Source organism: Quercus suber, unplaced genomic scaffold, assembly GCF_002906115.3.
Source record: "Quercus suber isolate HL8 unplaced genomic scaffold, Cork oak 2.0 scaffold_36, whole genome shotgun sequence".
Classification (NCBI taxonomy): Eukaryota; Viridiplantae; Streptophyta; class Magnoliopsida; order Fagales; family Fagaceae; genus Quercus; species Quercus suber.
The window spans coordinates 1321504-1347976 of record NW_027069501.1 but is presented as its reverse complement, the minus strand read 5'-3'; the positions used below and the strand labels follow the sequence as shown (position 1 = coordinate 1347976).

Genomic DNA, 26473 nt, shown 5'->3' with positions numbered 1-26473 from the left:
TAAAGCTTTCTAGGTTTTGCTTATTTGATCAAATTTCCTTATTCCCTCTTTAAACTCTTTTTCCCCCTTTTTCAAACACCTTTTTGGATTGTTGAGAACCATTTGAGTTAAAAAGATGATTAAGATTTATTTTGTCTAATGGTATTCAAGTTAATTATTCACAAAACCTACCTTTATTACATCTTTATGAAGTCTTTTAGGTCATTGCTCAGAAAGCCAAGGGTTTCTTTGTTCTTTTACCTTTCTTAGTTTCTTCCTTTTTCTCTCGCATCAAAAGCTTTCAGTGTTATGTCCTATTTTGTTTAAGAAATCCTTTCTCACACAGAAAAGGTTAAGTTACAAACCCGATTGGAGGAGAGGTGACATCCACCCTTTTTTTCTTTTTCTTTTTCTTTTATTTTTATTTTTTTATACAAGATAGAAATTTTACTTTAGCCAATTTAAATATATATGTGTGTGAAGCTCCCTCTTAGAGACTTGAACCTTGGCCCTTACCCTCCACACCCTATAAGCACTTATACTTATAGAGTGACCATCGCACTAAGAGTGTGCAGTGGTGACATCCACATAAATCAAACAAGTGTCTTGTCATATGAATCTCACATGATGACCTTAAGTCATTTAATGGACCCATTATGGTATGTTATGAGAGGCTTGGTTGAGTGGGTTTTAGCTAGATATGTGTGGTGGTTGATTATTTGACTGGCAATTGGTGGCTAATTAGGTAAGGGAGTAATCGGATTTTGTGTGGGTCATTCTAGTCATGGGTCAAATTGGATGTAGTAGATGTCTTTGAAAAATGATATTCATTCAGTAATGTGGTGACACTATGGAGGTGAAGGGAGTGGGGATAGGGAATGGCAAAGAAAGACAAGGGATCAGGAGTGCCAATGGAGTGAGAGAAAGCAGTCGAGGGTTGAGAGAGAGAGAGAGAGAGAGAGGGAAGGGAGAGTAACGAATTAAGTTTTGAATGGGTTCGTTAAATGACTTAAGAAGGTTGGGTGAGATGGCATGTACTCCAACTTGGTTAATTTGTAATTAAACTTTGTTCTTGTTACCATTTCAATTTTTTTTTTTTTTCTGTGCATATTAATGTATGAATGTATGTGCAACAAGTTTTTGCCTATTGAGAGGTGAGACTTGCCCCTACTAGTTAATGTTGTTTTTGCGGCTAGAAAGAAAAGAGCCGGATAGGCGGAAAACCAAAGAAATCATAATGTGTTTTTTGAGAAAAAACACATTATGATTTCTTTGGTTGAATTTGTTCGTTTCGGCGATAATATTTTCTAAAAAAATGAGTTATTTTCTAAAAAGTATTTTCAATAAAACTATCTCATTTTCCAATATTTGGTAGCAACCTTAAATGAGTTGGAAAAACAATCTCGTAACTTCCTTTATTTAAGTTGTTGTGAGATAGAGTCATTTTCCAAAAAAATTAGTGGAAAACAATCTTTAAAAATAAGCCACTCTTTTCTTATTTACCAAAGATAATTTTTCTTTTACTCATTTTTTTTACACTATCAAATACTGGAAAATATGGAAAACTGTCTTTACACAAGATTTTCTATTGAAACAAAGTTAATTGATTTTGAAAGATTTTAGGACTCAGTTACATTAGTGGGCTCAAGACAATTCACATATCATAATGTTGTAATTATTACTAAATTGGACAAAATTGGGATACAAACCAATTTGTAGCAAAATACTACAACTCCATTAAATATATTTTTATTATATGTAAATTTTGACAAATTCAAATTTGAATTACATTTTCTTTTTATATTCTCTATCATTACAAAATTTTATCAATAGTTATGTCATCAATCAAATGTTGAAAGTTTAACTTTTTATAGTTTTATTATGTATAAAAAAAGTTTATAGATCAAGTAATAAATAAAATTTGATTTGCGCTAATTTGGACTTGCATGCTAAGAATATAAAGAACATGCATACAATCTAACAATTTGATTTTCAAATTATGTAGCCTATGTTAATCTTTTTAGTGGGAGTTGTAATCATTGATTATAACCAAGTTTCTAATGAAACTTTCTCATGAAATACTTTATTCACAATTGTGATGCCTAAGTGTTAGTGTTTAATGAATATCACATTCAACACATGTTGATTTCTTTGGTTGACTAAAATCAATGAATATTAATCGTCCTTGAATTTATTCTTATCATAGGATTCTCCTAATAAGTTAACCTTAGTTCCAATATACATTATATTTTAGGTTCATTGTAAAATAACAATTCAAAAAAAAAAATAGATATATATATATATATAGCTACTAAGAGTTTTTTTTTTTTTTTTTTTTTTTTAAGACATAAATCACAAGGCCGAATTATGTAAATCCTTGCCCTTCTCTCTCAAAATCCTTTTATCTTTATATATATATATATATATAAATACACACACACACACATACGCACACAATAAGCACAATTAATAAAATCAACTAAAAATTTTACACTTTTTTTGAGGATTCATTATCCACTTAATCTTGATTGTTAAAATAAATTGTTGTTGTTGTTGTTATATATATATATATATGCACAATTAAGGTTAGGTTTAAGACATTAAATTTTTGTTTATTGTTTTCTTAAAAAATATTTAATTGTCTAATTATTTATCTTTCAATCTTGGCCTCAGTGTTCGGATGATTATGCGATAATTTCAAAAGAAAAAAACCTAATAAAAGTCCTGATGAAGATATGTATATAGGGTTGGGTTGGGGCCTGGAGCCTAGAGCAAGTAATACCTCGTGGATTAAATTCTGGAATGATTGTATTCTAGTGCTAATGATTGTTGTTTATCTATCACAGGAAAAAGGAAGCTAACGATTGAAAAACATGGCCAAAGACTTTGTTTGGGGAAAAAAAGATACTATCATTGAAGTTACACAAGCCAGGGAGCCTAACTGGGACCCCCCAAGTGTTGCATCTACAGGGTCCCCCAAAGACTTCGTAATGTAAATAAAAATGCCTACACTCCAAAGTTAATTTCAATAGGCCCTGTTCATTCCAACAATGGCGAACTAAAGGACATGCAAATGTGGAAAGAAAGTTATATAAAGGCGTTCTTTTCTCGGATTAGCAAACCCCAGAAGGAGTTTGCATGCATCATTGAAAAAAAATGAAGATGAGATCCGCCGTTGTTATGCAGTAGAGATTTCTCTACCCGAAAAGAAAGATTTCGTGAGAATGATTCTATTGGATTCCATCTTTATCATTGAGTTCTTCTTGAGGAATGACGATAAAAAAGATAGAAAGGATTATATTTTAAGTAAACAATTCCTAAAGGATTTGTTGGGTTACACGTGTGCGTGAAGTCCCACATTGAATAAAGATAAAAAAGAATGAGTGGTTAATATAACATAATTGAGCACATACCCATTGGGCTTAGGCCTTTTAGGTTAAAGTGTATTTCTATATGTTATATTAATTACTCAAGGAAGCTCCCCAAGATGTTTATCTCCCCAACAAGTGGTATCAGAGCCAGTGAGAAAAGCAAGAGAGAGAGAGTCCCCAAATAGTATTGATGGCTTCAGATTCAAATTTTGTGCAGGCGGCAATCCCACGTTTTGATGGTCACTATGACCATTGGAGTATGCTAATGGAGAATTTCCTACGGTCCAAAGAGTATTGGCCGATTGTTGAATCTGGAATTCAAGCACCAGCACCAAATACAGTCTTGACAGATGCTCAGAAAACAGAGTTGGAAGGGAGAAAGCTCAAAGATTTGAAGGCAAAAAATTATCTTTTCCAAGCAATTGATCGTCACATCTTGGAAACAATTCTTAGCAAAGAAACTTCCAAAGATATTTGGGATTCCATGCAGAAGAAATATGAAGGCTCTGCTAGAGTGAAGCGTGCACAGCTTCAAGCTTTGAGAAGAGATTTTGAGACTCTACAAATGAAGGATGGAGAATCCATCACCAGCTATTGTGCTAGGACTATGGAGATTAGCAACAAAATGCGCTTTCATGGTGAGAAGATGGAAGATGTCACCGTTGTTGAGAAGATATTGCGTTCTCTGACACCAAAGTTTGATTATGTTGTGTGTTCCATTGAAGAATCGAAAGACATAGATGCATTTTCTCTTGATGAACTGCAGAGTTCCTTGCTGGTCCATGAACAGAAGATGAACCGAAGTTCAACTTCAGAGGAGCAAGCTCTAAAGGCTTCTATCTCTACTCATTTCTCAAACTCTAGAGGAAGGGGTAGAGGTAGAGGAAGGGGAGATCGAGGCAATAGAGATGGTAGCAGGCATTTCAAAGCCGATGATGGACAATTTCAGGGCAAAGGCAGAGGACGAGATCAACATTATGACAAATCCAAGGTAGAGTGCTTTAGATGTCATAAATTTGGTCATTATCGTTCTGAATGTTATACTAGGCTGCCTAAAGACAAAGAAAAGGAACCACAATCGAATTTTGCTGAAAAGAAGGAAGTGGAAACTTTGTTAGTGGCTGTTCAAGCTAATCAAGAACCTGAATCTGATGTTTGGTATGTGGACACGGGCTGCAGTAACCACATGTGTGGAAGTAAGTCTTCTTTTTCTTATTTAAATGAATGCTTTCATTCTATAGTACGTTTTGGTGATTGTTCTACTGTGAAGGTGATGGGAAAGGGTGATATAGAGATAAGAACCAAGAATGGTTTTGTAGAAACAATTTCTAATGTCTTTTACATTCCTGACTTGAAAAGCAATTTGTTAAGTGCTGGTCAATTGCAAGAAAAGGGTTATATAATCACTATTCAAAAGGGTGTTTGTGAGATTTATGATCCTACTAGAGAAGCCATTGCTGTTGTGCAAATGAGTACAAACAGGTTGTTTCCATTGAAGATTACAAGTGTGCAATCTTGTTTGGTAGCTGAAGTAAAAGATTCTTCTTGGTTGTGGCATTTTCGTTATGGCCACTTGATCTTTGGTGGATTAAAGACCCTCCAACAGAAAAATATGGTGGCAGGTCTTCCTCAGATTAGTATTCCTTCCCAAGTTTGTGAGGAATGTGTTGTTGGCAAACAACATCGTTCTCAATTTCCCAAAAGGAAGTCATGGCGAGCAAAAGTAGCTTTGGAGCTAATTCATTCCAATATATGCGGCCCAATAACACCATGTTCTAATGGAGGTAAAAGATACTTAATTACCTTCATTGATGATTATACTCGAAAAACTTGGGTTTATTTTTTACAGGCAAAATCAGAAGCTTTTTGTGCGTTTAAAAGCTTCAAGGCTTGTGTGGAAAATGAAACTGGAAACACCATTAAGACCCTCCGAACAGATCGTGGTGGAGGATATTGCTCAACCGAATTTGAAGTTTTTTGTGAAGATCATGGCATTCGAAGAGAGCTGACAGCTGCTTATACACCACAACAAAATGGTGTATCAGAGAGGAAAAACAGAACCATCCTTAATATGGTGAGAAGCTTGTTGACAAGAGGGAGAATTCCAAAATCCTTTTGGCCTGAAGCTGTAAATTGGAGTATTCACATTTTGAATAGAAGTCCAACATTTGCTGTTCAAAATATGACACTAGAGGAAGCATGGAGCGGAAGGAAACCTGCTGTAGATCATTTTCGGATTTTTGGGTGTATTGCCTATGCCCATATTCCAGATGAGAAGAGGAGGAAGCTAGATAACAAGGGAGAAAAATGCATTTTTCTTGGTGTTAGTGATAAGTCAAAAGCTTATAAACTATACAATCCTAGCACCATGAAAATTGTCATCAGCCGTGATGTCGTGTTTGATGAAGAAGGCACTTGGTTATGGAATCAAACTGGTGTTAAAGAAAGTATTCCAGCAGATTTTGATGATGAAGAGAAAGGGCAGCAGCCTATGGAGAATGAGCAAAAAGAGGAAGCCACTCAAAATGTTCCAATAGCTGATTAAAGCCCACTTGCAGCTGAATCACAAAGGCCTCAACGTGTTCGAAAAAGACCAGCATGGATGTATGATTATGATGTAACTGGAATTGATCAATCTGAAGATCCACTCATTCACTTTGCTCTGTTTTCAGATTGTGATCCTACCAATTTTGAAGCGGCTGTCACAGAACCAAAATGGAGAAAGGCTATGGATGTTGAAATTACAGCCATTGAAAGAAATGATACTTGGGAGTTGACTGATCTTCCAAAAGGGCAGAAAACAATTGGTGTAAAGTGGGTTTACAAGACAAAACTAAAGGAGAATGGTGAGGTTGACAAGCACAAGGCACGTTTGGTAGCTAAGGGCTACAAGCAGGAGTTTGGTGTTGATTATAAAGAAGTTTTTGCTCCGGTTGCAAGGCATGATACAATCAGATTGGTGATTGCTATGGCAGCTCAAAACTCATGGCCTATCTTCCAGTTGGATGTGAAATCAGCATTCCTCCATGGAGATTTGAAAGAAGAGGTATTTATCGATCAACCTCCTGGTTATGTAAAACTTGACAATGAGCATAAAGTGTATAAGTTAAAGAAAGCTCTATATGGATTTAAACAAGCTCCACGGGCTTGGTATAATCGTATAGAGACTTATTTTTTGAAGGAAGGATTTCAAAAATGTCCTTATGAATATGCACTTTTATAAAAATTGAAGATGGAGGAAAGATGCTCATTGTTTGCTTATATGTAGATGATCTAATCTATACTGGAAATAATACAGCCATGTTTGAAAGCTTTAAGAAATCTATGATGGTTGAATTTGAAATGTCTGATCTTGGTATGTTGCATTACTTCCTTGGCATTGAAGTAGTACAATCAGCTAATGGGATCTTTATTTCACAAAAGAAGTATGTGCAAGATGTTTTGGACAGGTTTCAGATGAAGGATTGCAATCCTGTAAGCACTCTAACTGAGTTTGGCTTGAAGCTAAACAAAGATCATGAAGGGAAGAAGGTGGACAGTACACTTTACAAGCAAATTGTTGGCAGTTTAATGTATTTAACTGCAACAAGGCCAGACATAATGTATTCTGTGAGTTTAATAAGTAGATATATGGAGAATCCAACAGAAATGCACTTGTTAGCTGCCAAGAGAATCCTTCGTTACTTGCAAGGAACTAGAGATTTTGGGCTGTTCTACAAGAAGGCTGAAAAGTTAGAATTGTTTAGGTTTACTGACAGTGATTATGCAGGAGATCAAGATGATAGAAGGAGTACTTCGGGCTATGTTTTTATGTTGGGCACAGGGGCTGTATCGTGGTCCTCTAAGAAGCAACCAATTGTCTCCTTGTCAACTACAGAAGCTGAATTTATTGCTGCAACAGCTTGTGCTTGTCAAGCTATCTGGTTGAGAAGAATTCTTGAAGAGCTACAGTTCAAGCAAGTTGAAGCTACTACAATTTTTTTGTGACAACAACTCAGCAATCAAACTCTCTAAGAATCCTGTACTACACGGAAGAAGCAAACACATTGATGTGAAATATTATTTCTTAAGAGACCTCAGCAATGATGGAACAATCAAAGTGGTTTATTGTCGAAGTGAAGAGCAGATTGCAGATATACAGACCAAGCCTCTCAAGTTGGCTGCATTTGTGAAGTTACGTGGTCTACTTGGAGTGTGTTCACATGCTGCTGCAAAGGAAGACTTTGTAGAGGGTTGATTTTTATTTTAAACTGATTTCTGCAGATTTCAGTTGAAGGGAGAGTGTTAAGATTTAAATGTTTTATTTTATAATATTTACTGGAAATATCTTTAGATATTTGGTAGTTTGACCAAGTCTTAATTTAGATATTTTGTTATTTGATCTCAGCCAGATTTCATGCTGAGAAAGTGCCTCACGTTGCTATCCTAGTTTGTAGGAGTTGTGGATAGTGCTTTCCTATTTTATAGAAGTTATGGTTAATGCTAGATAAAGCATTCTGATGTATTGCCTATTTATAGGCCCTTTTCCTTATCAATAAAATTCATTGAGCTTTACCATTCAACACGTCTCTTTTGTTTTTTTTGTTAACTTTGTATCAGTTTGTTTTTTGTTAACTCTGTATCAGTGGTATCAGAGCCCATGGTGGTGTGCGGCGAAGGTGGTGAGGTGTTCATGGTCCCTACCTAGCAGGGACAGAGAAAGCCTTAATGGCCCACACACAAAAATCCTGGAGAAAAGAAAAGCCCAACAAAGGAATATTGCAAATGGTGCTAAACAATGATGAGGTGCGAGGTTCCCATGGACATGAACGTACGGGGTTCCCATGGATGTGCGTGCGGGGTTGACACGTGGTTCCCATGGATGGCGTACGAGAGACCCATGGATGACGCCCTGATGAAGTGAAAAGCCCATTAGGCAAGGGGGAGCAAGTAGGACTTATTCATGACCCACAGAGAAGTCTTGAAGCCCACGGAGTGGCAGAGACTCACACGTGAGGGGGAGATTGTGGGTTACATGTGTGAGTGAAGTCCCACATTGAATAAAGATAAAAAAGAATGAGTGGTTAATATAACATAATTGAGCACATACCCATTGGGCTTAGGCCTTTTGGGTTAAAATGTGTTTCTATATGTTATATTAATTACTCAAGGAAGCTCCCCAAGGTGTTTATCTCCCCAACAAGGATGGCATAATGCAAGACTTGATATTACTTGAGAATCAGCTTCCATTTTTTATTCTCAACCGCTTATATGATCAAAGTGGGATTACAGGCTTTCATAAATGCTTTCTTACGCATGCCTGTAATTACTTTTTTGATAGCAAGAAATTGCCAGATGACAAGGAATTATCCACTGATGAGATGAAAGGCATAAAACATTTCACTGATTTGTACAGACATTTCTACCATCCAACCAAACATGGAATTAGAGATCAAAATACTGATCAGCAACCACATAGTGCAACAAAGCTGGACAACGCAGGACTGATATTCCAGAAGTGGGAACCTAATGATCAGAAGCAGAAGAAATATTCATTAGATAATGAGAGTAAATATTGCTTGTTGTTTAAAAAAAGGGTATAAAAGATTGAGCTGATGCGTTTTGTTCGATTTTCTGGCAATGGGATTGGGGACAAGTTGTGGGGTTCCCCATTTTCTTAGAAACTTTGGTGTCGTTTGCGTTTCCTTCGCTTCAAAATTGGAATGGCTAGAATGTCAAATCGGGTTTGGGTTATAAAACAAGTAGACTGTAAATTTTTCATTTTGGGCCTGGCATGTTTGATTTAGTTTTTTGTTTGGCCCTTTACGGTCATTTTGAAACAAATATCTTTTTTTTTAGATATTTTGAAACAAATATCTAAATAACAAGAAGTACTTTTTGATTTTCGGCCCATGTCACAAAAATTTCCCCCACATAGCCGAAATGAAAATTTTGAAATGTAGAAGACTAATATGAAAATGAATCAAATATAGAGCATAAAATAAAATTTTAAAAATTTAGGGTGTCAAAATGAAAACGATCCTAAATTTCAAGGGCAAAAAATGTACTTTAGTTTACAAATTAAATAGTAAATTACAAAAATAAGCTAAAAAGTAAAATAAATTGACAAAAATAATCCATACCACGCACGCTATATGTTTGAAGGATAAGTGATATATATCTATCGATACTATGCCATCAATTTGACCCACTCACATATGAGGATTATTTGGTGTAAGAGTATTTACCCATGTTCACTTACACTATTTGTGTTTGCAGGGTTATGACTATACGTGGGAGTGAATAAATTGTATGAGATCGCCACTATTATTAAACAGTTGTTTAGTCTTTAGACATGATTATTAAATAAGTTGTGTTCATCTTGATCCTTGTAGTTAAATTACACCCAACACATCCACATCAGTATGTGCAAAAAAAATTTCATTTTGCACATCTAAAACTTACTTTTTCTATTTTACACACTTATTTTTACAAAACACCCACATCAGTTTGTCTATTATACATTTATTCAAATAAAATATTCATTTTTTAACACTATGAACAGTAACCGTGAGAGGAGAGAGAAAGGAAAAGAGAGTGAGGTGAAGAGAGGAGAGAAAAAAAAATAATTAAAAAAATTATTTACACAATGAACAGTAACCATGTATATATACACGGTTACTGTTCATTTGCAAGACCATTGTGCATATTTAGACATTTTTATAAAGACTGATGTGGGGGGTTTTGGGGTTAAAATGTGCAAAATTGAGCACTTTTTGTATTTTAGAAGACTATCCATGAGCTGGTGTGGTTGCTCTAATATTATTTGAACACTGTGCTACCAATATATACCAACATTTGTATCCATGTGTGCTTTTTTCTCCCCAAAAAAAAAAAAAAAAAAAAATCCATGTACTAGCTCAAGATCGATGCCTTTATCTCTACATGTAACACGGTAACAGTAACCCTCTCCCTTCTTCAACTAAATTACCAATGAATATAAAGGGCGCATTGACTCTTAACACTTCCTCTTCAAATTCTCACTAGAAGTACACAAAATGAGACTTTTTTTTTTTCATGGTCTGTCCTTAGAGTATATGACAAAAGCCAAACGAAATAATTGACAAAATGCATGTTGGTAAGAAAAGAAAAATGACAAATTTTAGCTATAAAATGTTATAATCTTATTTAATATTTTTTTTTATTGGAGATGAAATTTGATAAATCTACTATTAAATTACATCTTCTCTTCTTATATCCTCCATACTTGCAAAATGCCTAGAAAATTAAAGATTAATAGCTATGTCATCAATAAATTATTTAAATTGCAAGTTTTTGTTACATAAAATATAAGTTTATAGATCATATATATGGTATATAATATCCGATTGATAAAAAATTTGACATATGTATTAAGAACGTAACAAACATGCAATTTAACGGTTAAATTTTCAAAATATGTAGTAATATTTATTTTATTGAGTAAAATTGTAGCCTTAATCTATAACTAATTTTATAACTAAACTTTGTTCACAAAAAATGATAAGCTATGCACATTTTTCTTTTAATTAATTATTATTACTTAATTAAATATGAATTTCTATCACGTGGTTTTACTAATTTGTCTTAATTATTGTGATTATAATAAATGTTAATAGTCAATAAAGATTTGGCAAATGTTTGTGTGCTGGTCTTCGTTCCAACTTGACATGGAAGTCTTCGTTCCAACTTGGGAATTGTGGTGGTCTAAAATTGACAATCAATTATAGAAAAACATATCATACTTTTTTTTTTCTTCTCTCTCATGAAGTCACATGGTTTAGTTTCGTATGGTTGGATAAGTGATAATAAGATGCAATGCCATCTTTTTCTCAAAAAAAAAGAAAAAAAAAAAAAAAGATGCAATGCCATCAATAAAGGGAATTTACATATTCAAAACAAAACAAATAGTTATTCCCCATGTTAAATTTTCATACACTATGTCATGCATTTATTTATATTTGGTTATGATCCTCTTTTATTTCAATATACTTTTAATTGAGGGAAATTTCCTTATACATTATGTCATGTATTTTTATTGTTACAATAAGTTTATAACATGTCTTGCCAGTCATAAAAATAAGAGATCCTGGTTTGAACAAGAAAGAAGGGATCTTATTTTTGTTTGACAAAAAGAAATGTTGAAAGATTGGACACCTTCCAATATCCGTTGTAGTTGCTTTAGCTATTACTATTTTTAATTGATTATAAATAAAAATGGAGAATCTCTCTCTCTCTTTTTAATTTGTTTTTAGGGGAGAGAGAATCTCTATTAAGATATGAACTAAACTCAACCAAAAGAAAGTAATTTCTAATGGAACACTTTGTAAGCTTATGAGGTCTATATTGTGTAATTTGTTTGTCATATTTACGAGATCTAAGAAGGAACAAAAAAACAAAAAGAAAAATAAGGGCTCCTCTGCCACGAGTCACATGCATTCTTAGGGTTTTTTTGTTTTTTGTTTAGAATAACATGCATTATTAGGTTGTAAAAGCAATCATCCAGCTATCATGAACCGACATAAAACCTTGCGTGTCACTTTTTTCTACGTTAATGTACTATATGGTCTAATATGAAAAGGAGAGGTAAGGATAAGATATATATATATTGGCTACGTTTATTTCTGTTCGGGGATAGTATTAATTATGAAGTTCAGATTGTTTGGCTCTGAAGAAATTGAATTCCGTGATGGTGGAAACTGGAAATCACATGCGAGAAATCTTATTTGGGTTATGATAAGAATTTAAGTGAATGGTCAAGAGTGTCAAATCCTTTATTTATTTATAGAGATCACTGATCAACAATCAACATGACTCCTCGTGAGTCATGACTCATGAAGAGTTATAACTTATAAGTAGCTCTTTTGAAGAGGGCTAAAATGGGCATTTGCCCATTTCGTCCAAAAGATGTAGTAAAATGTCTCTATTCTGAAACTATCTAGTAAAATGTTCTTATTTTGAAACTTGATTTTTAGAAGATCAAGTTATTTGGAAAAATTCACATGAATGTACTCGAGTTCCATAATTTTTTTTTTTTTTTTTAAGTATGATTGTCTATAACTCGATTTTCTATAAGTCAAGTTTCAATGTAAAACTCGATTTTTAGAAAATTGAGTTACAAAACAATGATATTTTGCTAGATAATTTCAGAACAAGGGTTTTTTGTTACATCTTTTGGGCAAAATTAACAAAAGCTCATTTTTGCCTTTGAAGAGTTGTTCTTCTTCTAATCAATGCAACAATTCTTGTTGGGTTGCATATTGTTTCGCAATTTTGACTTTCTACATGGAAATTGTTGCAAACTATTCTAATTGTCACAAACTCTTTTTTAAGAAATAAACACACACAAAAGAGAGGAAAATATGTTCTAACGTAAAGACATACTACAAACTCTTCTAAAAAATCATGGTAATTGTCACAAACTTGATTAAACTATAACAGGTGATAAACTAAAATCAACATGAAAACATTGATACCAATTAGGCCATAAGCTAACTCTTAGCTACGATTCCTCATAGACTGACAATAGGCATTAACATAGGCCATTCATCATCACTTCAAACCACATCCTTCCTAATATACTATACATTACCAATAGTGTAATATGGATGTTTTAACAGTCCACTATCATTCAAGTAATCAACATCAATTACCATTCTTATAATATTTTTTAAACTATTTTTATAACGGTTGACATAATTTGTTATAATTAGAATAACATCATTTTCACATAAACTCACAATCGACATTACTTTTATCATACACCAACTAAACAATCCTACAAGTAGCCATTGAAAACAATTGCAAGAAATATTGTATCCCTAACCTATAGTATAACCAGTAAACATTCCTTCTCTTTAACCACTTTAAATTATTGGTACTAACCCAAAAGAGAGACTAATTTGGTAATTTCATAGAAAAGCAGGAATAAATATCATGTACGTTATAAGAGCTTTACACTCTGTCGGCAATACACTCCCAAACCTCTTTACTCTTCACCACAAGCTCTTGCAACCACCAGTTCACAAAACCCAAGAAGAATGGAACAGACAAGGTACTGTTTAGGCCTTCTATTCTTCATTCTCTCTTGTTTTGTTCTCCTTTCTTTTTCAGGCTCTGTTGTTGTTGTTGAAGCTTACAAGAACTACACAGTGGGTGATTCATTGGGTTGGTATGACACCCTTGAGAAGCCCAATGTCAATTACCAGAAATGGGTTGCTGGCAAGAACTTCAGCTTGGGAGATTTCCTCAGTAAGCACCCAAAACCATTGCTTTTACAAATGCTAGCTACATGTTAAACTCTGCTTCTAGTTCTTATCCTTTTTTATCTTTGGAGCCTAAAAAGGCTTGTGGTTGGTTACTCTTAGTCATATGTCATATACTTACTGCCTTTTCATTGAGTTTGATCTTCCAATCATGCCTGAAACTTGGGGAGTTTTAAGTGAATTTACATTAAGTATTAGTATTATTAGTAATCCATTGGATCTATAACTTTGTAGGCTTAATAATTATCTAAATTGATGATGGACAATTTATTTTCTGGTCCAAAAATACAATCTTTGTCTAAAATTTTAATAACTAAATAATACTGAACTTTAAAATATTCAATTGTTTGATCTGATTTTCCAAGTTATTATACTGCTTTTGAATATTAGTAACTATTTTAATCAAATTCCCATATTTTTATTATTTTTAATTTTTTGTCCTTCCGCTCCTAGGCCCTGTAAGCATGTCATAGGTTCTATTTTCCTTGAATTCTTTCATTCAACTGACTTTTCCCTTCTTTTCTTCTTGAGTTGGGAAAAGAAATCTTGATTATCACTTTTTTCTCTTTTCTAGGACGATAAACTTAACAAGACACAAAATTTTTTACAACAGCGAATATAACATATTATTATTATTATTTTGAGGAATATAACATATCATTATTAGTACATAATAAAAATAGCACAGTGATAAATCTATACTTTAATCATAGGTTACTTTAGTAAGTTCTTATTCTATCGGAAAGAGATTATATGCAATCCTAGATCCGATTGAACATCTATGTACACCCAATCAATGTTTAGTGGGCACATGGTGTTGCTTTTCCCACTTGTGTCATAGAAGTTAGTGGAAAAGCTAAAAGCCAAAGAAAAGAAGCATTAAAGAAAGAAAGAATAAGAAACAGGTGCATGGAATTTCACACGAAACTCAGCTGCACTACACGTGTTACGCATAAAACTCAGCTGTAGTAGTACCTCTCTTTCTTTGAAATAAATTTAAAAAAAAAAAATCAATAATTCAAGAGATATATATTTACTACGTTACTTTTTCTTGTTACTAAAATATTGTTAATTGAGTTTCAAAAAAAAAAATATTGTTAATTGAAACTTTCTTTTCTTGTTTATAATAGTAAGTGCATGTAGCTTTATTGCAGTTTTTGGTGCTATTTATAGAATTATAGTGTACTATTTCAATTCATTTTTACTTTTATCTATAATATTTTCAGTAAAAAGTTTTTAATTTCAACAAAATAAATGAATTCAAAGGGATTCTAAATTTATTTCTTAAACTTACAAATTCATGTATATTTATGCACACTGCATTCAAATAACTGAAATCATAATTTCAGCTCACATTTTCAAATTAAAAATGGTAATTTCAAATCATAATTTTAGTTGTTACAATGCAGTGTGCAACAAGAATTAGCCATAATTAAATCCTATAAAATTCCACTTTTAGATGATTATGATTATCAAAGTTGTTACAAATGCATAAGGAATTGTCTTAACATAAAGTCATGTTTCCAGCTTGGTAGATAACGATTGGTTTGTCAGATATATATTCTTGTCCTCTGCAGCAAGCAATTATAAAAACATTGCAGTATGACACATGTTCACGTTACTTTTTTTTTGGGATGAACTGCATGTTCACGTTACGAAATAATAGCCTGAATTGCATTTTTATCAACTCTTACCTAATTCTATACTTTGTCACACCAACTATGATGAGAATATTTGCAAATGTCAAGCTATTTTTTTTAAGGTATCCATTTGAATGATACAAAGTTTTTTTGGGAGGTAATTGATTAAAAGATTAGGTGTAAAAAAGAGTAAAGTCTAAAGCTCATCATTCTATATTGTATATTCATTATGATTCAATTTATATTTATTTATTCACTCCAAAAACTGAATTAAACTTTAAACCTCTAAATGTATGTTTCCTTGCACCTTGGAATTTCACATTTCATATGTGCTTAACTCATGTATGTTCATTTATCTTAATGCAGTTTTCAACACTGATACCAATCATTCAGTAATCCAAACATATAATCTCACCACCTACAAACTTTGTGACTACGAAGATGCTCAAGAAAATGATACCATCCAATGGTCAACCTCAGATCCATCTGCCACAACCCTAAATTCAGTGACAGTGCCAGTTCCATTGGTCAAAGAAGGGATGACATATTTCTTTTCAAGTGATTATGATGGTGAACAATGTAAGAATGGCCAGCACTTCAAAGTTAATGTAACACATGGCCAAGGGTTGCCAAAGGGTTTGTCAAACAAGCCTTCAGAAGAATCCCCAGGACCAATCAGTCCTAATTCTGGTGATGAACAGTCTGCACCAGATACCATTGTTCCTTCCAATTTCAACAACCCCCATGAGGAAAGTGCAGATAAAGAGGCATCTGGGTCAGCTTCATTATCAATGTATTGGAAGCTAAAAGACAGGACAATGATTGTGATTTTGGTTTTCTTAGGGCTTGTTTGTTTGTTATGATAAGTTTATTTTTTATTTTTTATTTTTAATGGTCATTCTTTATTTATTTATTTTTCAAAGCTATTGTAAACCTCTTTGTGTGTTTCGCCTTTAGGGATTACATTTGCTACTGAGGTGTGTTTTTCTGTTTGGTTTGCTAATAGAATATTATATTTAATGTTGTATTGTAGAGAAAATAACTTGATAAAATTTGATACCTATATTATACAGAAATGAGTATAAAAGAAATTTCAACCAGTTGGTTGAAGGTTCCCATTATTGAGACATTTACAAATTTCAACCAGTTGGTTGGAGGTTCCCATCATTGAAGTTATTGTTTTATTGAATCAATTATGTTGGTCTAATGAAGTTCATTATTTTGGTAGATGGAAAATACAAATGACAGGTTGGATCCCAGATATATTTATTGGAGATTTGTGACCAACTCTACCAAAATTAACTAGTAATCTTGTTTGGATTGGGTTAAATTAACACTAAATCCATACTACATTCATCACTCAATAATTTTTCTTAGATGTGTTCTTTAACAAATGTATATTTGGTTTACATTATTTTCTTGTACGATACCTTATGTGCATGCAAAATATCAAGATGATCGGGCATTAATAACTATCATATGTATGAGATGTCTAAATATTAAGTTTTTCTAACTTTAAAATCATATTAAAAGACAAAACACTCACATGCTTGTAATAATCTTGTGCTAACCGCTAATTATTATGGAACTGACATAAGAGATACTTCTTTCACTTAAAAGTATAATTTATCATTTTGTTTTAATAGTCTGTTTAAGATTTGCTTATTTTGCTAAAACTGAAAACTTTTTATTAAAAATATTGTAGATAAATATAAAAGTTAATTAAAATAGTACAGTAAAACTCATGAATAATACCAAAAAGTATAATGAGACTATGAATAATAACAAAAATAAACTAAATAATAAAATAAATTAGTAAAAAATAAACTATCTAAACGCAACCTAGATCTGCACAAAAAGAGAGTTACGCTTAGGTCCAATAATGCACTAAACCTAATATAATTTTAACACATATCCAAAATTGGACACGTTCGAATTGTGTCAGTAGGACATGTTTTCCAAAAATAAAAAATCTTTAATAACCCAATCCACAACACTCTTGGACTAAAAATCTAAACTTAAAGCCCCAAATTCGGTCCATTTACTTGATCCAATCCACGCATCGATGCCACAAAAACAATCTGGGCTTCTCTAAATGGTAAATAGTAGGGTTTTAACCTTTTGCTCTGTATTTGGTAATTGGCAGTGAGTTTAGAGCGGGGGGCAAAAAGGACTTTTCAGGCGCAAAAAGCCCTTTTCGTGCATTTTGTGTGTTTAGGTACAGTTCTGGCAAACCGCAAACTTCAAAAGAAAGTTCGAGTTCCATAATTTTTTTTTTTTTTTTTAAGTATGATTGTCTATAACTCGATTTTCTATAAGTCAAGTTTCAATGTAAAACTCGATTTTTAGAAAATTGAGTTACAAAACAATGATATTTTGCTAGATAATTTCAGAACAAGGGTTTTTTGTTACATCTTTTGGGCAAAATTAACAAAAGCTCATTTTTGCCTTTGAAGAGTTGTTCTTCTTCTAATCAATGCAACAATTCTTGTTGGGTTGCATATTGTTTCGCAATTTTGACTTTCTACATGGAAATTGTTGCAAACTATTCTAATTGTCACAAACTCTTTTTTAAGAAATAAACACACACAAAAGAGAGGAAAATATGTTCTAACGTAAAGACATACTACAAACTCTTCTAAAAAATCATGGTAATTGTCACAAACTTGATTAAACTATAACAGGTGATAAACTAAAATCAACATGAAAACATTGATACCAATTAGGCCATAAGCTAACTCTTAGCTACGATTCCTCATAGACTGACAATAGGCATTAACATAGGCCATTCATCATCACTTCAAACCACATCCTTCCTAATATACTATACATTACCAATAGTGTAATATGGATGTTTTAACAGTCCACTATCATTCAAGTAATCAACATCAATTACCATTCTTATAATATTTTTTAAACTATTTTTATAACTGTTGACATAATTTGTTATAATTAGAATAACATCATTTTCACATAAACTCACAATCGACATTACTTTTATCATACACCAACTAAACAATCCTACAAGTAGCCATTGAAAACAATTGCAAGAAATATTGTATCCCTAACCTATAGTATAACCAGTAAACATTCCTTCTCTTTAACCACTTTAAATTATTGGTACTAACCCAAAAGAGAGACTAATTTGGTAATTTCATAGAAAAGCAGGAATAAATATCATGTACGTTATAAGAGCTTTACACTCTGTCGGCAATACACTCCCAAACCTCTTTACTCTTCACCACAAGCTCTTGCAACCACCAGTTCACAAAACCCAAGAAGAATGGAACAGACAAGGTACTGTTTAGGCCTTCTATTCTTCATTCTCTCTTGTTTTGTTCTCCTTTCTTTTTCAGGCTCTGTTGTTGTTGTTGAAGCTTACAAGAACTACACAGTGGGTGATTCATTGGGTTGGTATGACACCCTTGAGAAGCCCAATGTCAATTACCAGAAATGGGTTGCTGGCAAGAACTTCAGCTTGGGAGATTTCCTCAGTAAGCACCCAAAACCATTGCTTTTACAAATGCTAGCTACATGTTAAACTCTGCTTCTAGTTCTTATCCTTTTTTATCTTTGGAGCCTAAAAAGGCTTGTGGTTGGTTACTCTTAGTCATATGTCATATACTTACTGCCTTTTCATTGAGTTTGATCTTCCAATCATGCCTGAAACTTGGGGAGTTTTAAGTGAATTTACATTAAGTATTAGTATTATTAGTAATCCATTGGATCTATAACTTTGTAGGCTTAATAATTATCTAAATTGATGATGGACAATTTATTTTCTGGTCCAAAAATACAATCTTTGTCTAAAATTTTAATAACTAAATAATACTGAACTTTAAAATATTCAATTGTTTGATCTGATTTTCCAAGTTATTATACTGCTTTTGAATATTAGTAACTATTTTAATCAAATTCCCATATTTTTATTATTTTTAATTTTTTGTCCTTCCGCTCCTAGGCCCTGTAAGCATGTCATAGGTTCTATTTTCCTTGAATTCTTTCATTCAACTGACTTTTCCCTTCTTTTCTTCTTGAGTTGGGAAAAGAAATCTTGATTATCACTTTTTTCTCTTTTCTAGGACGATAAACTTAACAAGACACAAAATTTTTTACAACAGCGAATATAACATATTATTATTATTATTTTGAGGAATATAACATATCATTATTAGTACATAATAAAAATAGCACAGTGATAAATCTATACTTTAATCATAGGTTACTTTAGTAAGTTCTTATTCTATCGGAAAGAGATTATATGCAATCCTAGATCCGATTGAACATCTATGTACACCCAATCAATGTTTAGTGGGCACATGGTGTTGCTTTTCCCACTTGTGTCATAGAAGTTAGTGGAAAAGCTAAAAGCCAAAGAAAAGAAGCATTAAAGAAAGAAAGAATAAGAAACAGGTGCATGGAATTTCACACGAAACTCAGCTGCACTACACGTGTTACGCATAAAACTCAGCTGTAGTAGTACCTCTCTTTCTTTGAAATAAATTTAAAAAAAAAAAATCAATAATTCAAGAGATATATATTTACTACGTTACTTTTTCTTGTTACTAAAATATTGTTAATTGAGTTTCAAAAAAAAAAATATTGTTAATTGAAACTTTCTTTTCTTGTTTATAATAGTAAGTGCATGTAGCTTTATTGCAGTTTTTGGTGCTATTTATAGAATTATAGTGTACTATTTCAATTCATTTTTACTTTTATCTATAATATTTTCAGTAAAAAGTTTTTAATTTCAACAAAATAAATGAATTCAAAGGGATTCTAAATTTATTTCTTAAACTTACAAATTCATGTATATTTATGCACACTGCATTCAAATAACTGAAATCATAATTTCAGCTCACATTTTCAAATTAAAAATGGTAATTTCAAATCATAATTTTAGTTGTTACAATGCAGTGTGCAACAAGAATTAGCCATAATTAAATCCTATAAAATTCCACTTTTAGATGATTATGATTATCAAAGTTGTTACAAATGCATAAGGAATTGTCTTAACATAAAGTCATGTTTCCAGCTTGGTAGATAACGATTGGTTTGTCAGATATATATTCTTGTCCTCTGCAGCAAGCAATTATAAAAACATTGCAGTATGACACATGTTCACGTTACTTTTTTTTTGGGATGAACTGCATGTTCACGTTACGAAATAATAGCCTGAATTGCATTTTTATCAACTCTTACCTAATTCTATACTTTGTCACACCAACTATGATGAGAATATTTGCAAATGTCAAGCTATTTTTTTTAAGGTATCCATTTGAATGATACAAAGTTTTTTTGGGAGGTAATTGATTAAAAGATTAGGTGTAAAAAAGAGTAAAGTCTAAAGCTCATCATTCTATATTGTATATTCATTATGATTCAATTTATATTTATTTATTCACTCCAAAAACTGAATTAAACTTTAAACCTCTAAATGTATGTTTCCTTGCACCTTGGAATTTCACATTTCATATGTGCTTAACTCATGTATGTTCATTTATCTTAATGCAGTTTTCAACACTGATACCAATCATTCAGTAATCCAAACATATAATCTCACCACCTACAAACTTTGTGACTACGAAGATGCTCAAGAAAATGATACCATCCAATGGTCAACCTCAGATCCATCTGCCACAACCCTAAATTCAGTGACAGTGCCAGTTCCATTGGTCAAAGAAGGGATGACATATTTCTTTTCAAGTGATTATGATGGTGAACAATGTAAGAATGGCCAGCACTTCAAAGTTAATGTAACACATGGCCAAGGGTTGCCAAAGGGTTTGTCAAACAAGCCTTCAGAAGAATCCCCAGGACCAATCAGTCCTAATTCTGGTGATGAACAGTCTGCACCAGATACCATTGTTCCTTCCAATTTCAACAACCCCCATGAGGAAAGTGCAGATAAAGAGGCATCTGGGTCAGCTTCATTATCAATGTATTGGAAGCTAAAAGACAGGACAATGATTGTGATTTTGGTTTTCTTAGGGCTTGTTTGTTTGTTATGATAAGTTTATTTTTTATTTTTTATTTTTAATGGTCATTCTTTATTTATTTATTTTTCAAAGCTATTGTAAACCTCTTTGTGTGTTTCGCCTTTAGGGATTACATTTGCTACTGAGGTGTGTTTTTCTGTTTGGTTTGCTAATAGAATATTATATTTAATGTTGTATTGTAGAGAAAATAACTTGATAAAATTTGATACCTATATTATACAGAAATGAGTATAAAAGAAATTTCAACCAGTTGGTTGAAGGTTCCCATTATTGAGACATTTACAAATTTCAACCAGTTGGTTGGAGGTTCCCATCATTGAAATTATTGTTTTATTGAATCAATTATGTTGGTCTAATGAAGTTCATTATTTTGGTAGATGGAAAATACAAATGACAGGTTGGATCCCAGATATATTTATTGGAGATTTGTGACCAACTCTACCAAAATTAACTAGTAATCTTGCTTGGATTGGGTTAAATTAACACTAAATCCATACTACATTCATCACTCAATAATTTTTCTTAGATGTGTTCTTTAACAAATCTATATTTGGTTTACATTATTTTCTTGTACAATACCTTATGTGCATGCAAAATATCAAGATGATCGGGCATTAATAACTATCATATGTATGAGATGTCTAAATATTAAGTTTTTCTAACTTTAAAATCATATTAAAAGACAAAACACTCACACGCTTGTAATAATCTTGTGCTAACCGCTAATTATTATGGAACTGACATAAGAGATACTTCTTTCACTTAAAAGTATAATTCATCATTTTGTTTCAATAGTCTGTTTAGGATCCGCTTATTTTGCTAAAATTGAAAACTTTTTATTGAAAATACTGTAGATAAATATAAAAGTTAATTGAAATAGTACAGTAGAACTCATGAATAATACCAAAAAGTACAATGAGACTATGAATAGTAATAAAAATAAACTAAATAATAAAATAAATTAACAAAAAGTAAACTATCTAAACGCAACCTAAATCTGCACAAAAAAAAAGTTACGCTTAGGTCCAGTAATGTACTAAACCTAATATAATTTTAACACATATCCAAAATTGGACATCGTCAGAATTGTGACAGGGGGACATATTTTTCAAAAATAAAAAATCTTTAATAACCCAATCCACAACGCTCTTGGACTAAAAATCTAAACTTAAAGCCCCAAATTCGGTCCATTTACTTGATCCAATCCACGCATCGATGCCACAAAAACAATCTGGGCTTCTCTAAATGGTAAATAGTAGGGTTTTAACCTTTTGCTCTGTATTTGGTAATTGGCAGTGAGTTTAGAGCGGGGGGCAAAAAGGACTTTTCAGGCGCAAAAAGCCCTTTTCGTGCATTTTGTGTGTTTAGGTACAGTTCTGGCAAACCGCAAACTTCAAAAGAAAGAAAGCTTCTTCTTTCTGAAACGATAATCAGGTTTTACTTGAGCCGACGAAAATGCCCCTAACGTCCTGAGACAATTACACACATGCCCCTTTATAAACCCTTAGTATCTATACCGACCCAACTCAACCCAAACCCGTTTTACCATCTCTGCAACGCTTCGCCGGAGCAACCCAGTTCCTCTCTTCCCTTCACTTCACTTCGCCGCCGGTGAGTCTTTCTCTCTCTTTCTCATTACTTCAATTTTTTCAAGATAATAGCAAAAAGAGAAAAATGAGTGATTCCGATTCTAATTCTAATTCCAATTCCAATTCCGATACCGAAACTCGAAAAATCCGAAACATATGCATACTAGCACACGTGGACCACGGCAAGACGACGCTCGCCGACCACCTGATCGCCGCCTCGGGCGGCGGAGTGCTCAACCCGAAACTCGCCGGCCGCCTTCGTTTCATGGACTATTTGGACGAGGAACAGAGGCGTGCCATCACGATGAAGAGCTCTTCCATAGCTCTACGATACAAGCACCACTCGATTAACCTCATAGACTCGCCAGGGCACATGGACTTCTGCAGCGAAGTCTCCACCGCCGCTCGATTGAGCGACGGCGCCTTGATATTGGTCGACGCCGTGGAGGGCGTGCACATTCAAACCCACGCTGTTTTGAGACAGTGCTGGATTGAGAAGCTTTCGCCGTGTCTGGTTCTCAATAAGATCGATAGGCTGATTTGTGAGTTGAGGTTGAGTCCGTTAGAGGCGTATACTCGGTTGTTGAGGATTGTTCATGAGGTTAATGGGATTGTTAGTGGGTATAAGTCTGAGAAGTATCTGAGTGATGTCGATTCAGTGCTTGCAGGGTCGTTGGGAGAGGCGGGTGGTAGTGGTGGGGACGAGGGTTTTGAGTTTGTAGAGGATGATGAGGAGGACACATTTCAACCCCAGAAAGGGAATGTGGCTTTTGTGTGTGCATTAGACGGGTGGGGTTTTGGGATTCATGAGTTTGCTGAGTTTTATGCTTCGAAGCTTGGGGCGAGTGCTGCTACGTTGGAGAAGGCATTGTGGGGTCCTAGGTATTTTAATCCTAAGACGAAGATGATTTCGGGGAAGAAAGGGGTTGGTGGAGGAAGTAAGGCTCGGCCTATGTTTGTTCAATTTGTGCTTGAGCCACTTTGGCAGGTTTACCAAGTGGCTTTGGATGGGGATGGGGAGGGGGATAAAGGGGTACTTGAGAAAGTGATCAAGTCGTTTAATCTGTCTGTGCCCGCTCGCGAGCTACAGAACAAGGACCCGAAAATTGTGCTTCAATCTGTTATGAGCCGTTGGCTTCCTTTATCGGAGGCAATACTGTCGATGGTGGTTAAGTGTATGCCAGACCCTATTGCAGCACAATCGTTTCGTGTCTCACGTTTGCTTCCGAAGAGAGAGATTCTGAACAATGGGGTTGATTCCAATGTTGTTGCAGAGGCAGAACTTGTTAGGAAATCCGTTGAGGCTTGTGATACAAGGCCTGAAGCACCGTGTCTTGCTTTTGTTTCCAAGATGTTTGCTGTGCCAATGAAAATGCTTCCACAGAGGGGTTTACATGGAGAGTTTATAAACAATTCAGCTGAAAGTGGAGAGGGTGAGTCAGATGAGTGTTTCCTTGCATTTGCTAGGATTTTTAGTGGGGTTCTTTATTCAGGACAGAGGGTTTTTGTGCTTTCAGCTTTATATGATCCGCTGAAAGGGGAATCGATGCAGAAACATGTGCAGGTGGCTGAGTTGCAATCCTTGTATCTAATGATGGGTCAAGGCTTAAACTTGGTGGCTTCTGCAAAGGCAGGAAATGTTGTGGCAATTCGAGGCCTTGGTCAGCACATATTGAAAAGTGCAACTCTTTCATCCACAAGGAATTGCTGGCCTTTCTCGAGTATGGTATTTCAGGTTGCCCCAACTCTTAGAGTAGCAATTGAGCCATCTGATCCAGCAGATATGGGTGCACTGTTGAAAGGCTTAAAGCTTCTAAATCGGGCAGACCCATTTGTGGAGGTCAGTGTTTCTGCAAGGGGTGAAAATGTCCTCGCAGCTGCAGGAGAAGTCCATCTAGAAAGATGCAAGAAGGATTTGACAGAGAGATTTGCCAAGGTAAAGTTGGAATTCTCTCCGCCCCTTGTGTCCTTTAGAGAGACCATTGAGGGAGAGGTATCCTATATGCTAGAGAACTTAAAGTCATTAACTGGGGGTTTGGATTATATTGAAAAGACAACACCTAATGGGAGATGTGTAGTTCGGGTACAAGTCATGAAGCTTCCGCCTACTCTAACCAAGGTGCTTGATGATAGTTCTGATTTACTAGGAGATATTATTGGAGTTAAGTCTGGGCAAACCAATAAAGGTTTGGACACCCAAAGATCAAGCATTTTAGAAGATGAGAATCCTATTGAAGCACTTAAGAAACGGATAATGGATGCTGTGGAGAAAGATATTTTGTTAATGACTGAGACTGACAAAGACCGGGCTGAGAAATGTAGAGCGAAGTGGCTAAAGCTTCTTAAAAAGATCTGGGCACTTGGGCCTAGGCAGATTGGTCCAAATATCCTTTTCACCCCGGATTTCAAAAGAAAGGGTGTTGACTCCTTTGTTCTTATTCATGGTTCCTCTCATGTATCTCAGAGATTAGGTTTTGTGGATGATTCTATTGATGGTGACAAAGCTGCTGAGACATCTTCAGAAGCAACTCAAGCATTATCCATGGAAGCCGAGCATCTTGAAAGTAGTGTTGTAACTGGGTTTCAACTTGCTACCGCAGCTGGACCCTTATGTGATGAACCTATGTGGGGTTTGGCATTTGTTGTTGAGGCTTATATTTCTCCATTTATTGGGCAGGCTAATGAGTCTGAAACTTCCCACCAACAACAAGCTGAGCAGTATGGCATCTTCACAGGACAGGTTATCACAGCTGTCAAAGATGCTTGTAAGGCGATTGTGCTTCAGAAGAAGTCAAGACTTGTGGAAGCCATGTACTTCTGTGAGCTGAACACCCCTCCTGAATATTTGGGTCCCATGTATGCTGTCCTTGGTAGAAGGCGCGCCCGAGTGAGCAAGGAAATAATGCAGGAAGGTTCACCATTGTTCACCGTGCATGCATATGTGCCGGTTTCTGAAAGTATTGGTTTTGCAGATGAGCTTAGAAGGTGGACTTCTGGAGCTGCTAGTGTTCTTCTTGTACTAAGCCACTGGGAAGAACTTCCTCAAGATCCTTTCTTTGTACCCAAAACAGAGGAGGAAATTGAAGAGTTTGGAGACGGTTCTAGTGTGCCTCCAAATACAGCTAGGAAACTCATCGATAGTGTAAGACGACGGAAAGGCCTTCCTGTGGAGGAAAAGGTAGTCCAGCATGCAACAAAGCAGAGGACCTTGGCTCGTAAAGTATAGAGGTTTTTGATTTTGTTGTGCTATTAGCTATTACGAAAGGCAATATATTTCATCATTGATTATGAAAAGAAAGTTTAAACTCTTTTTTTTGTAACTAGCAATGAAGAGATATTTATGGTAATATCTTACTATTGATTATGGGAAAAAAGTTCATTCTGTATAATCAAGATCAACTTTCACTTCAGCATGATTCTTTTTAAAGTTATTTTCAGCATGAATTTAACCTATTTATTTTCTGTTTTTGTGTGAAATGCAACTCATTTCATGATATTACTTGTTTCAAGAATAATTTTCTGGCTTTAGGGCTTACTTTGGAGAGTATTGCTGCTATTGTTTTGAGTAGAATCCTTGCATCTCTGTACAATCGTACAATTGTCTTTGTTGGT

At 34.2% G+C, this 26473-nt stretch overlaps 3 protein-coding genes across 3 annotated transcripts; all 3 read left to right on the top strand.

The window, feature by feature from the left end:
* Positions 1-13299: 13299 nt before the first annotated feature.
* On the top strand, positions 13300-16391 carry LOC136066461 (early nodulin-like protein 18). Its single transcript, XM_065770805.1, has 2 exons — positions 13300-13619; positions 15640-16391. Exons 1-2 carry the CDS (start codon positions 13409-13411, stop codon positions 16134-16136), a joined length of 708 nt encoding a protein of 235 aa, XP_065626877.1. The 5' UTR covers positions 13300-13408; the 3' UTR covers positions 16137-16391.
* Positions 16392-18446: 2055 nt separating this feature from the next.
* LOC136066460 (early nodulin-like protein 18) lies at positions 18447-21539 on the top strand. Its single transcript, XM_065770803.1, has 2 exons — positions 18447-18767; positions 20788-21539. Exons 1-2 carry the CDS (start codon positions 18557-18559, stop codon positions 21282-21284), a joined length of 708 nt encoding a protein of 235 aa, XP_065626875.1. The 5' UTR covers positions 18447-18556; the 3' UTR covers positions 21285-21539.
* Positions 21540-22619: 1080 nt separating this feature from the next.
* On the top strand, positions 22620-26271 carry LOC111998544 (uncharacterized). The gene has a single exon (XM_024030635.2). It carries the CDS (start codon positions 22947-22949, stop codon positions 26085-26087), a length of 3141 nt encoding a protein of 1046 aa, XP_023886403.2. The 5' UTR covers positions 22620-22946; the 3' UTR covers positions 26088-26271.
* Positions 26272-26473: the final 202 nt, after the last annotated feature.